The sequence below is a fragment of the Ascaphus truei genome, chromosome 2 (assembly GCF_040206685.1).
Source record: "Ascaphus truei isolate aAscTru1 chromosome 2, aAscTru1.hap1, whole genome shotgun sequence".
Lineage (NCBI taxonomy): Eukaryota > Metazoa > Chordata > Amphibia > Anura > Ascaphidae > Ascaphus > Ascaphus truei.
The window spans coordinates 1124664-1139337 of NC_134484.1; the positions used below are offsets into that span (position 1 = coordinate 1124664).

General features: G+C 60.6%; 1 protein-coding gene across 1 annotated transcript in view; it reads right to left on the minus strand.

The window, feature by feature from the left end:
• Positions 1 to 9557, minus strand: part of DGAT1 (diacylglycerol O-acyltransferase 1) — a 121256-nt gene extending 111699 nt beyond the window's left edge. Inside the window, exon 1 of the mRNA XM_075589210.1 lies at positions 9547 to 9557. Within this exon, the coding sequence (XP_075445325.1) occupies positions 9547 to 9557 (11 nt within the window). The remainder of the gene's footprint in view (positions 1 to 9546) is intronic.
• Positions 9558 to 14674: the final 5117 nt, after the last annotated feature.

The following is a 14674-nucleotide window of genomic DNA, read 5'->3' on the forward strand; positions in this document are numbered from 1 at the left end:
CGGCACTACGGCATCAATAGAGAGAACGGCACCCTCACAAAGTGACACACAGAGAGGTTCCCGGCACTACGGCATCAATAGAGAGAACGGCACCCTCACAAAGTGACACACAGAGAGGTTCCCGGCACTACGGCATCAATAGAGAGAACGGCACCTCACACAGTGACACACAGAGAGGTTCCCGGCACTACGGCATCAATAGAGAGAACGGCACCCTCACACAGTGACACACAGAGAGGTTCCGGCACTGCGGCATCAATAGAGAGAACGGCACCCTCACACAGTGACACACAGAGAGGTTCCCGGCACTGCGGCATCAATAGAGAGAACGGCACCCTCACACAGTGACACACAGAGAGGTTCCCGGCACTGCGGCATCAATAGAGAGAACGGCACCCCTCACACAGTGACACACAGAGAGGTTCCCGGCACTACGGCATCAATAGAGAGAACGGCACCTCACACAGTGACACACAGAGAGGTTCCCGGGCACTACCGGGATCAATAGAGAGAACGGCACCCTCACAAAGTGAACACAGAGAGGATCCCGGCACTACGGCATCAATAGAGAGAACGGCACCCTCACACAGTGACACACAGAGAGGTTCCCGGCACTACGGCATCAATAGAGAGAACGGCACCCTCACACAGTGACACACAGAGAGGTTCCCGGCACTGCGGCATCAATAGAGAGAACGGCACCCTCACACAGTGACACACAGAGAGGTTCCCGGCACTGCGGCATCAATAGAGAGAACGGCACCCTCACACAGTGACACACAGAGGAGGTTCCCGGGCACTACGGCATCAATAGAGAGAACGGCACCCTCACAAAGTGACACACAGAGAGGTTCCCGGCACTACGGCATCAATAGAGAGAACGGCACCCTCACAAAGTGACACACAGAGAGGTTCCCGGCACTACGGCATCAATAGAGAGAACGGCACCCTCACACAGTGACACACAGAGAGGTTCCCGGCACTACGGCATCAATAGAGAGAACGGCACCCTCACACAGTGACACACAGAGAGGTTCCCGGCACTGCGGCATCAATAGAGAGAACGGCACCCTCACACAGTGACACACAGAGAGGTTCCCGGCACTGCGGCATCAATAGAGAGAACGGCACCCTCACACAGTGACACACAGAGAGGTTCCCGGCACTGCGGCATCAATAGAGAGAACGGCACCCTCACACAGTGACACACAGAGAGGTTCCCGGCACTACGGCATCAATAGAGAGAACGGCACCCTCACACAGTGACACACAGAGAGGTTCCCGGCACTACGGCATCAATAGAGAGAACGGCACCCTCACAAAGTGACACAGAGAGGTTCCCGGCACTAGCGGCATCAATAGAGAGAACGGCACCCTCACACAGTGACACACAGAGAGGTTCCCGGCACTACGGCATCAATAGAGAGAACGGCACCCTCACACAGTGACACACAGAGAGGTTCCCGGGCACTGCGGCATCAATAGAGAGAACGGCACCCTCACACAGTGACACACAGAGAGGTTCCCGGCACTGCGGCATCAATAGAGAGAACGGCACCCTCACACAGTGACACACAGAGAGGTTCCCGGCACTGCGGCATCAATAGAGAGAACGGCACCCTCACACAGTGACACACAGAGAGGTTCCCGGCACTACGGCATCAATAGAGAGAACGGCACCCTCACACAGTGACACACAGAGAGGTTCCCGGCACTGACGCATCAATAGAGAGAACGGCACCCTCACACAGTGACACACAGAGAGGTTCCCGGCACTGCGGCATCAATAGAGAGAACGGCACCCTCACACAGTGACACACAGAGAGGTTCCCGGCACTGCGGCATCAATAGAGAGAACGGCACCCTCACACAGTGACACACAGAGAGGTTCCCGGCACTGCGGCATCAATAGAGAGAACGGCACCCTCACACAGTGACACACAGAGAGGTTCCCGGCACTACGGCATCAATAGAGAGAACGGCACCCTCACACAGTGACACACAGAGAGGTTCCCGGCACTGCGGCATCAATAGAGAGAACGGCACCCTCACACAGTGACACACAGAGAGGTTCCCGGCACTGCGGGCATCAATAGAGAGAACGGCACCCTCACACAGTGACACACAGAGAGGTTCCCGGCACTACGGCATCAATAGAGAGAACGGCACCCTCACACAGTGACACACAGAGAGGTTCCCGGCACTGCGGCATCAATAGAGAGAACGGCACCCTCACACAGTGACACACAGAGAGGTTCCCGGCACTACGGCATCAATAGAGAGAACGGCACCCTCACACAGTGACACACAGAGAGGTTCCCGGCACTGCGGCATCAATAGAGAGAACGGCACCCTCACACAGTGACACACAGAGAGGTTCCCGGCACTACGGCATCAATAGAGAGAACGGCACCCTCACACAGTGACACACAGAGAGGTTCCCGGCACTGCGGCATCAATAGAGAGAACGGCACCCTCACACAGTGACACACAGAGAGGTTCCCGGCACTGCGGGATCAATAGAGAGAACGGCACCCTCACACAGTGACACACAGAGAGGTTCCCGGCACTGCGGGATCAATAGAGAGAACGGCACCCTCACACAGTGACACACAGAGAGGTTCCCGGGCACTGCGGCATCAATAGAGAGAACGGCACCCTCACACAGTGACACACAGAGAGGTTCCCGGCACTGCGGCATCAATAGAGAGAACGGCACCCTCACACAGTGACACACAGAGAGGTTCCCGGCACTGCGGCATCAATAGAGAGAACGGCACCCTCACACAGTGACACACAGAGAGGTTCCCGGCACTACGGCATCAATAGAGAGAACGGCACCCTCACACAGTGACACACAGAGAGGTTCCCGGCACTACGGCATCAATAGAGAGAACGGCACCCTCACACAGTGACACACAGAGAGGTTCCCGGCACTGCGGCATCAATAGAGAGAACGGCACCCTCACACAGTGACACACAGAGAGGTTCCCGGGCACTGCGGCATCAATAGAGAGAACGGCACCCTCACACAGTGACACACAGAGAGGTTCCCGGCACTGCGGGATCAATAGAGAGAACGGCACCCTCACACAGTGACACACAGAGAGGTTCCCGGCACTGCGGCATCAATAGAGAGAACGGCACCCTCACACAGTGACACACAGAGAGGTTCCCGGCACTGCGGCATCAATAGAGAGAACGGCACCCTCACACAGTGACACACAGAGAGGTTCCCGGCACTACGGCATCAATAGAGAGAACGGCACCCTCACACAGTGACCACACAGAGAGGTTCCGGCACTGCGGCATCAATAGAGAGAACGGCACCCTCACACAGTGACACACAGAGAGGTTCCCGGCACTACGGCATCAATAGAGAGAACGGCACCCTCACACAGTGACACACAGAGAGGTTCCCGGCACTGCGGCATCAATAGAGAGAACGGCACCCTCACACAGTGACACACAGAGAGGTTCCCGGGCACTACGGGATCAATAGAGAGAACGGCACCCTCACACAGTGACACACAGAGAGGTTCCCGGCACTGCGGCATCAATAGAGAGAACGGCACCCTCACACAGTGACACACAGAGAGGTTCCCGGCACTGCGGCATCAATAGAGAGAACGGCACCCTCACAAAGTGACACACAGAGAGGTTCCCGGCACTACGGCATCAATAGAGAGAACGGCACCCTCACACAGTGACACACAGAGAGGTTCCCGGCACTACGGCATCAATAGAGAGAACGGCACCCTCACACAGTGACACACAGAGAGGTTCCCGGCACTACGGCATCAATAGAGAGAACGGCACCCTCACACAGTGACACACAGAGAGGTTCCCGGCACTGCGGCATCAATAGAGAGAACGGCACCCTCACACAGTGACACACAGAGAGGTTCCCGGCACTACGGCATCAATAGAGAGAACGGCACCCTCACACAGTGACACACAGAGAGGTTCCCGGCACTGCGGCATCAATAGAGAGAACGGCACCCTCACACAGTGACACACAGAGAGGTTCCCGGCACTACGGCATCAATAGAGAGAACGGCACCCTCACACAGTGACACACAGAGAGGTTCCCGGCACTACGGCATCAATAGAGAGAACGGCACCCTCACACAGTGACACACAGAGAGGTTCCCGGCACTACGGCATCAATAGAGAGAACGGCACCCTCACACAGTGACACACAGAGAGGTTCCCGGCACTGCGGCATCAATAGAGAGAACGGCACCCTCACACAGTGACACACAGAGAGGTTCCCGGGCACTACGGCATCAATAGAGAGAACGGCACCCTCACACAGTGACACACAGAGAGGTTCCCGGCACTACGGCATCAATAGAGAGAACGGCACCCTCACATAGTGACACACAGAGAGGTTCCCGGGCACTGCGGCATCAATAGAGAGAACGGCACCCTCACACAGTGACACACAGATAGGTTCCCGGCACTACGGCATCAATAGAGAGAACGGCACCCTCACACAGTGACACACAGAGAGGTTCCCGGCACTACGGCATCAATAGAGAGAACGGCACCCTCACACAGTGACACACAGAGAGGTTCCCGGCACTGCGGCATCAATAGAGAGAACGGCACCCTCACAAAGTGACACACAGAGAGGTTCCCGGGCACTACGGGATCAATAGAGAGAACGGCACCCTCACAAAGTGACACACAGAGAGGTTTCCGGCACTGCGGGATCAATAGAGAGAACGGCACCCTCACACAGTGACACACAGAGAGGTTTCCGGCACTGCGGGATCAATAGAGAGAACGGCACCCTCACACAGTGACACACAGAGAGGTTCCCGGCACTGCGGCATCAATAGAGAGAACGGCACCCTCACACAGTGACACACAGAGAGGTTCCCGGCACTACGGCATCAATAGAGAGAACGGCACCCTCACACAGTGACACACAGAGAGGTTCCCGGCACTACGGCATCAATAGAGAGAACAGCACCCTCACACAGTGACACACAGAGAGGTTCCCGGCACTGCGGCATCAATAGAGAGAACGGCACCCTCACAAAGTGACACACAGAGAGGTTCCCGGCACTACGGCATCAATAGAGAGAACGGCACCCTCACACAGTGACACACAGAGAGGTTCCCGGCACTGCGGCATCAATAGAGAGAACGGCACCCTCACACAGTGACACACAGAGAGGTTCCCGGCACTACGGCATCAATAGAGAGAACGGCACCCTCACACAGTGACACACAGAGAGGTTCCCGGCACTGCGGCATCAATAGAGAGAACGGCACCCTCACACAGTGACACACAGAGAGGTTCCCGGCACTACGGGATCAATAGAGAGAACGGCACCCTCACACAGTGACACACAGAGAGGTTCCCGGCACTACGGCATCAATAGAGAGAACGGCACCCTCACACAGTGACACACAGAGAGGTTCCCGGGCACTGCGGCATCAATAGAGAGAACGGCACCCTCACACAGTGACACACAGAGAGGTTCCCGGCACTACGGCATCAATAGAGAGAACGGCACCCTCACACAGTGACACACAGAGAGGTTCCCGGCACTGCCGGCATCAATAGAGAGAACGGCACCCTCACACAGTGACACACAGAGAGGTTCCCGGCACTGCGGCATCAATAGAGAGAACGGCACCCTCACAAAGTGACACACAGAGAGGTTCCCGGCACTGCGGCATCAATAGAGAGAACGGCACCCTCACACAGTGACACACAGAGAGGTTCCCGGCACTGCGGCATCAATAGAGAGAACGGCACCCTCACACAGTGACACACAGAGAGGTTCCCGGCACTGCAGCATCAATAGAGAGAACGGCACCCTCACACAGTGACACACAGAGAGGTTCCCGGCACTGCGGCATCAATAGAGAGAACGGCACCCTCACACAGTGACACACAGAGAGGTTCCCGGGCACTGCGGGATCAATAGAGAGAACGGCACCCTCACACAGTGACACACAGAGAGGTTCCCGGGCACTACGGCATCAATAGAGAGAACGGCACCCTCACACAGTGACACACAGAGAGGTTCCCGGCACTGCGGCATCAATAGAGAGAACGGCACCCTCACACAGTGACACACAGAGAGGTTCCCGGGCACTGCGGCATCAATAGAGAGAACGGCACCCTCACACAGTGACACACAGAGAGGTTCCCGGCACTACGGCATCAATAGAGAGAACGGCACCCTCACACAGTGACACACAGAGAGGTTCCCGGCACTACGGCATCAATAGAGAGAACGGCACCCTCACACAGTGACACACAGAGAGGTTCCGGCACTACGGCATCAATAGAGAGAACGGCACCCTCACACAGTGACACACAGAGAGGTTCCCGGCACTGCGGCATCAATAGAGAGAACGGCACCCTCACACAGTGACACACAGAGAGGTTCCCGGGCACTACGGCATCAATAGAGAGAACGGCACCCTCACAAAGTGACACACAGAGAGGTTCCCGGCACTACGGCATCAATAGAGAGAACGGCACCCTCACAAAGTGACACACAGAGAGGTTCCCGGCACTACGGCATCAATAGAGAGAACGGCACCCTCACACAGTGACACACAGAGAGGTTCCCGGCACTACGGCATCAATAGAGAGAACGGCACCCTCACACAGTGACACACAGAGAGGTTCCCGGCACTGCGGCATCAATAGAGAGAACGGCACCCTCACACAGTGACACACAGAGAGGTTCCCGGCACTGCGGCATCAATAGAGAGAACGGCACCCTCACACAGTGACACACAGAGAGGTTCCCGGCACTGCGGCATCAATAGAGAGAACGGCACCCTCACACAGTGACACACAGAGAGGTTCCCGGCACTACGGCATCAATAGAGAGAACGGCACCCTCACACAGTGACACACAGAGAGGTTCCCGGGCACTACGGGATCAATAGAGAGAACGGCACCCTCACAAAGTGACACACAGAGAGGATCCCGGCACTACGGCATCAATAGAGAGAACGGCACCCTCACACAGTGACACACAGAGAGGTTCCCGGCACTACGGCATCAATAGAGAGAACGGCACCCTCACACAGTGACACACAGAGAGGTTCCCGGCACTGCGGGATCAATAGAGAGAACGGCACCCTCACACAGTGACACACAGAGAGGTTCCCGGCACTGCGGCATCAATAGAGAGAACGGCACCCTCACACAGTGACACACAGAGAGGTTCCCGGGCACTACGGCATCAATAGAGAGAACGGCACCCTCACAAAGTGACACACAGAGAGGTTCCCGGCACTACGGCATCAATAGAGAGAACGGCACCCTCACAAAGTGACACACAGAGAGGTTCCCGGCACTACGGCATCAATAGAGAGAACGGCACCCTCACACAGTGACACACAGAGAGGTTCCCGGCACTACGGCATCAATAGAGAGAACGGCACCCTCACACAGTGACACACAGAGAGGTTCCCGGCACTGCGGCATCAATAGAGAGAACGGCACCCTCACACAGTGACACACAGAGAGGTTCCCGGCACTGCGGCATCAATAGAGAGAACGGCACCCTCACACAGTGACACACAGAGAGGTTCCCGGCACTGCGGCATCAATAGAGAGAACGGCACCCTCACACAGTGACACACAGAGAGGTTCCCGGCACTACGGCATCAATAGAGAGAACGGCACCCTCACACAGTGACACACAGAGAGGTTCCCGGGCACTACGGGATCAATAGAGAGAACGGCACCCTCACAAAGTGACACACAGAGAGGATCCCGGCACTACGGCATCAATAGAGAGAACGGCACCCTCACACAGTGACACACAGAGAGGTTCCCGGCACTACGGCATCAATAGAGAGAACGGCACCCTCACACAGTGACACACAGAGAGGTTCCCGGCACTGCGGGATCAATAGAGAGAACGGCACCCTCACACAGTGACACACAGAGAGGTTCCCGGCACTGCGGCATCAATAGAGAGAACGGCACCCTCACACATTGACACACAGAGAGGTTCCCGGCACTGCGGCATCAATAGAGAGAACGGCACCCTCACACAGTGACACACAGAGAGGTTCCCGGGCACTACGGCATCAATAGAGAGAACGGCACCCTCACAAAGTGACACACAGAGAGGTTCCCGGCACTACGGCATCAATAGAGAGAACGGCACCCTCACAAAGTGACACACAGAGAGGTTCCCGGCACTACGGCATCAATAGAGAGAACGGCACCCTCACACAGTGACACACAGAGAGGTTCCCGGCACTACGGCATCAATAGAGAGAACGGCACCCTCACACAGTGACACACAGAGAGGTTCCCGGCACTGCGGCATCAATAGAGAGAACGGCACCCTCACACAGTGACACACAGAGAGGTTCCCGGCACTGCGGCATCAATAGAGAGAACGGCACCCTCACACAGTGACACACAGAGAGGTTCCCGGCACTGCGGCATCAATAGAGAGAACGGCACCCTCACACAGTGACACACAGAGAGGTTCCCGGCACTACGGCATCAATAGAGAGAACGGCACCCTCACACAGTGACACACAGAGAGGTTCCCGGGCACTACGGGATCAATAGAGAGAACGGCACCCTCACAAAGTGACACACAGAGAGGATCCCGGCACTACGGCATCAATAGAGAGAACGGCACCCTCACACAGTGACACACAGAGAGGTTCCCGGCACTACGGCATCAATAGAGAGAACGGCACCCTCACACAGTGACACACAGAGAGGTTCCCGGCACTGCGGGATCAATAGAGAGAACGGCACCCTCACACAGTGACACACAGAGAGGTTCCCGGCACTGCGGCATCAATAGAGAGAACGGCACCCTCACACATTGACACACAGAGAGGTTCCCGGCACTGCGGCATCAATAGAGAGAACGGCACCCTCACACAGTGACACACAGAGAGGTTCCCGGCACTACGGCATCAATAGAGAGAACGGCACCCTCACACAGTGACACACAGAGAGGTTCCCGGGCACTACGGGATCAATAGAGAGAACGGCACCCTCACAAAGTGACACACAGAGAGGATCCCGGCACTACGGCATCAATAGAGAGAACGGCACCCTCACACAGTGACACACAGAGAGGTTCCCGGCACTACGGCATCAATAGAGAGAACGGCACCCTCACACAGTGACACACAGAGAGGTTCCCGGCACTGCGGGATCAATAGAGAGAACGGCACCCTCACACAGTGACACACAGAGAGGTTCCCGGGCACTGCGGCATCAATAGAGAGAACGGCACCCTCACACATTGACACACAGAGAGGTTCCCGGCACTGCGGCATCAATAGAGAGAACGGCACCCTCACACAGTGACACACAGAGAGGTTCCCGGCACTGCGGGATCTTCCAAATGAATTTATTTTATCAACAGTTGATCGAAAAATTCATTTTGAAACTGTCCGTAGTGCCCGGGAACTTCTCTTTGTGTCACTTTGTCAGACAGATAGCGCCTGTAACTGCAAGGATATTATTGTTTTTTATGGTGCGCAGAATTACATCTCTTATGCATTGTATACTCTTACACAGTGGCCATCATCATGCTGCAGGGTGCAAGGTTAACTGGCAGGGTGCAAGGCTAACTGGCAGGGTGCAGGACAGCTGGCAGGGTGCAGGGATAGCTGGCAGGGTGCAGGGACAGCTGGCAGGGTGCAGGGACAGCTGGCAGGGTGCAGGGTGCAGGGAATGCTGGCAGGGTGCAGGGACAGCTGGCAGGGTGCAGGGTGCAGGGACAGCTGGCAGGGTGCAGGGACAGCTGGCAGGGTACAGGGTGCAGGGAATGCTGGCAGGGTGCAGGGACAGCTGGCAGGGTGCAGGGTACGCTGGCAGGGTGCAGGGCACAGGGACAGCTGGCAGGGTGCAGGGACAGCTGACAGGGTGCGGGGGCAGCTGGCAGGGTGCAGGGACAGCTGGCAGGGTGCAGGGACAGCTGGCAGGGTGCAGGGACAGCTGGCAGGGTGCAGGGACAGCTGGCAGGGTGCAGGGACAGCTGGCAGTGTGCAGGGTGCAGGGAACGCTGGCAGGGTGCAGGGACAGCTGACAGGGTGCAGGGACAGCTGGCAGGGTGCAGGGACAGCTGGCAGGGTGCAGGGACAGCTGGCAGGGTGCAGGGACAGCTGGCAGGGTGCAGGGTGCAGGGACAGCTGGCAGGGTGCAGGGACAGCTGGCAGGGTGCAGGGACAGCTGGCAGTATGCAGGGTGCAGGGACAGCTGGCAGGGTGCAGGGACAGCTGGCAGGGTGCAGGGTGCAGGGACAGCTGGCAGGGTGCAGGGACAGCTGGCAGGGTGCAGGGTGCAGGGAATGCTGGCAGGGTGCGGGGGCAGCTGGCAGGGTGCAGGGACAGCTGGCAGGGTGCAGGGACAGCTGGCAGGGTGCAGGGACAGCTGGCAGGGTGCAGGGACAGCTGGCAGGGTGCAGGGACAGCTGGCAGTGTGCAGGGTGCAGGGACAGCTGGCAGGGTGCAGGGAACGCTGGCAGGGTGCAGGGACAGCTGGCAGTGTGCAGGGACAGCTGGCAGTGTGCAGGGACAGCTGGCAGGGTGCAGGGACACCTGGCAGGGTGCAGGGAACGCTGGCAGGGTGCAGGGAACGCTGGCAGGGTGCAGGGACAGCTGGCAGGGTTCAGGGACAGCTGGCAGGGCGCAGGGACAGCTGGCAGGGTGCAGGGACAGCTGGCAGGGCGCAGGGACAGCTGGCAGGGTGCAGGGACAGCTGGCAGGGTGCAGGGAACGCTGGCAGGGTGCAGGGACAGCTGGCAGGGTGCAGGGCACAGGGACAGCTGGCAGGGTGCAGGGCACAGGGACAGCTGGCAGGGTGCAGGGACAGCTGGCAGGGCGCAGGGACAGCTGGCAGGGTGCAGGGACAGCTGGCAGGGTGCAGGGAACGCTGGCAGGGCACAGGGACAGCTGGCAGGGTGCAGGGCACAGGGACAGCTGGCAGGGTGCAGGGAACGCTGGCAGGGTGCAGGGACAGCTGGCAGGGTGCAGGGACAGCTGGCAGGGTGCAGGGAACGCTGGCAGGGTGCAGGGACAGCTGGCAGGGTGCAGGGACAGCTGACAGGGCGCAGGGACAGCTGGCAGGGTGCAGGGAACGCTGGCAGGGTGCAGGGACAGCTGGCAGGGTGCAGGGACAGCTGGCAGGGTGCAGGGACAGCTGGCAGGGTGCAGGGAACGCTGGCAGTGTGCAGGGACAGCTGGCAGTGTGCAGGGACAGCTGGCAGTGTGCAGGGAACGCTGGCAGGGTGCAGGGACAGCTGGCAGGGTGCAGGGAACGCTGGCAGGGTGCAGGGAACGCTGGCAGGGTGCAGGGACAGCTGGCAGTGTGCAGGGACAGCTGGCAGGGTGCAGGGACAGCTGGCAGGGTGCAGGGACAGCTGGCAGGGTGCAGGGAACGCTGGCAGGGTGCAGGGACAGCTGGCAGTGTGCAGGGACAGCTGGCAGTGTGCAGGGACAGCTGGCAGGGTGCAGGGACAGCTGGCAGGGTGCAGGGAACGCTGGCAGGGTGCAGGGAACGCTGGCAGGGTGCAGGGACAGCTGGCAGTGTGCAGGGACAGCTGGCAGTGTGCAGGGACAGCTGGCAGGGTGCAGGGACAGCTGGCAGGGTGCAGGGAACGCTGGCAGGGTGCAGGGACAGCTGGCAGGGTTCAGGGACAGCTGGCAGGGCGCAGGGACAGCTGGCAGGGTGCAGGGACAGCTGGCAGGGCGCAGGGACAGCTGGCAGGGTGCAGGGACAGCTGGCAGGGTGCAGGGACAGCTGGCAGGGTGCAGGGCACAGGGACAGCTGGCAGGGTGCAGGGCACAGGGACAGCTGGCAGGGTGCAGGGACAGCTGGCAGGGTGCAGGGACAGCTGGCAGGGTGCAGGGAACGCTGGCAGGGCACAGGGACAGCTGGCAGGGTGCAGGGCACAGGGACAGCTGGCAGGGTGCAGGGAACGCTGGCAGGGTGCAGGGACAGCTGGCAGGGTGCAGGGACAGCTGGCAGGGTGCAGGGAACGCTGGCAGGGTGCAGGGACAGCTGGCAGGGTGCAGGGAACGCTGGCAGGGTGCAGGGAACGCTGGCAGGGTGCAGGGACAGCTGGCAGGGTGCAGGGACAGCTGACAGGGCGCAGGGACAGCTGGCAGGGTGCAGGGAACGCTGGCAGGGTGCAGGGACAGCTGGCAGGGTGCAGGGACAGCTGGCAGGGTGCAGGGACAGCTGGCAGGGTGCAGGGAACGCTGGCAGTGTGCAGGGACAGCTGGCAGTGTGCAGGGACAGCTGGCAGGGTGCAGGGACAGCTGGCAGGGTGCAGGGAACGCTGGCAGGGTGCAGGGAACGCTGGCAGGGTGCAGGGACAGCTGGCAGGGTTCAGGGACAGCTGGCAGGGCGCAGGGACAGCTGGCAGGGTGCAGGGACAGCTGGCAGGGTGCAGGGAACGCTGGCAGGGCACAGGGACAGCTGGCAGGGTGCAGGGCACAGGGACAGCTGGCAGGGTGCAGGGAACGCTGGCAGGGTGCAGGGACAGCTGGCAGGGTGCAGGGACAGCTGGCAGGGTGCAGGGAACGCTGGCAGGGTGCAGGGACAGCTGGCAGGGTGCAGGGAACGCTGGCAGGGTGCAGGGAACGCTGGCAGGGTGCAGGGACAGCTGGCAGGGTGCAGGGACAGCTGACAGGGCGCAGGGACAGCTGGCAGGGTGCAGGGACAGCTGGCAGGGTGCAGGGACAGCTGGCAGGGTGCAGGGACAGCTGGCAGGGTGCAGGGAACGCTGTCAGGGTGCAGGGAACGCTGGAAGTGTGCAGGGACAGCTGGCAGTGTGCAGGGACAGCTGGCAGTGTGCAGGGAACGCTGGCAGGGTGCAGGGACAGCTGGCAGGGTGCAGGGAACGCTGGCAGGGTGCAGGGAACGCTGGCAGGGTGCAGGGACAGCTGGCAGTGTGCAGGGACAGCTGGCAGTGTGCAGGGACAGCTGGGAGGGTGCAGGGACAGCTGGCAGGGTGCAGGGAACGCTGGCAGGGTGCAGGGACAGCTGGCAGGGTTCAGGGACAGCTGGCAGGGCGCAGGGACAGCTGGCAGGGTGCAGGGACAGCTGGCAGGGCGCAGGGACAGCTGGCAGGGTGCAGGGACAGCTGGCAGGGTGCAGGAAACGCTGGCAGGGTGCAGGGACAGCTGGCAGGGTGCAGGGCACAGGGACAGCTGGCAGGGTGAAGGGCACAGGGACAGCTGGCAGGGTGCAGGGACAGCTGGCAGGGCGCAGGGACAGCTGGCAGGGTGCAGGGAACGCTGGCAGGGTTCAGGGACAGCTGCCTGGGTGCAGGGACAGCTGGCAGGGTGCAGGGACAGCTGGCAGGGCGCAGGGACAGCTGGCAGGGTGCAGGGAACGCTGGCAGGGTGCAGGGACAGCTGGCAGGGTGCAGGGACAGCTGGCAGGGGGCAGGGACAGCTGGCAGGGTGCAGGGCACAGGGACAGCTGGCAGGGTGCAGGGACAGCTGGCAGGGTGCAGGGACAGCTGGCAGGGTGCGGGGACAGCTGGCAGTGTGCAGGGTGCAGGGACAGCTGGCAGGGTGCAGGGTACGCTGGCAGGGTGCAGGGCACAGGGACAGCTGGCAGGGTGCAGGGACAGCTGGCAGGGTGCAGGGACAGCTGGCAGGGTGCAGGGACAGCTGGCACGGTGCAGGGACAGCTGGCAGGGTGCAGGGACAGCTGGCAGGGTGCAGGGACAGCTGGCAGGGTGCAGGGACAGCTGCCTGGGTACAGGGACAGCTGGCAGGGTGCCGGGACAGCTGGCAGGGTGCAGGGAACGCTGGCAGGGTGCAGGGCACAGGGACAGCTGGCAGGGTGCAGGGACAGCTGGCAGGGGGCAGGGACAGCTGGCAGGGTGCAGGGACAGCTGGCAGGGTGCAGGGTGCAGGGGCAGCTGGCAGGGTGCAGGGACAGCTGGCAGGGTGCAGGGACAGCTGGCAGGGTGCAGGGACAGCTGGCAGGGTGCGGGGACAGCTGGCAGTGTGCAGGGTGCAGGGACAGCTGGCAGGGTGCAGGGTACGCTGGCAGGGTGCAGGGCACAGGGACAGCTGGCAGGGTGCAGGGACAGCTGGCAGGGTGCAGGGACAGCTGGCAGTGTGCAGGGACAGCTGGCAGGGCACAGGGACAGCTGGCAGTGTGCAGGGTGCAGGGACAGCTGGCAGGGCACAGGGACAGCTGGCAGGGTGCAACTACAGCTGGCAGGGTGCAGGGACAGCTGGCAGGGTGCAGGGACAGCTGGCAGGGTGCAGGGACAGCTGGCAGGGTGCAGGGACAGCTGGCAGGGTGCAGGGACAGCTGGCAGTGTGCAGGGCGCAGGGACAGCTGGCAGGGTGCAGGGACAGCTGGCAGGGGGCAGGGACAGCTGACAGGGTGCAGGGTGCAGGGACAGCTGACAGGGTGCAGGGACAGCTGGCAGGGTGCAGGGACAGCTGGCAGGGTGCAGGGACAGCTGGCAGTGTGCAGGGTGCAGGGACAGCTGGCAGGGTGCAGGGAACGCTGGCAGGGTGCAGGGACAGCTGGCAGGGTGCAGGGACAGCTGGCAGTGTGCAGGGTGCAGGGACAGCTGGCAGGGTGCAGGGACAGCTGGCAGGGTGCAGGGAACGCTGGCAGGGTGCAGGGACAGCTGCCTGGGTGCAGGGACATCTGGCAGGGTGCAGG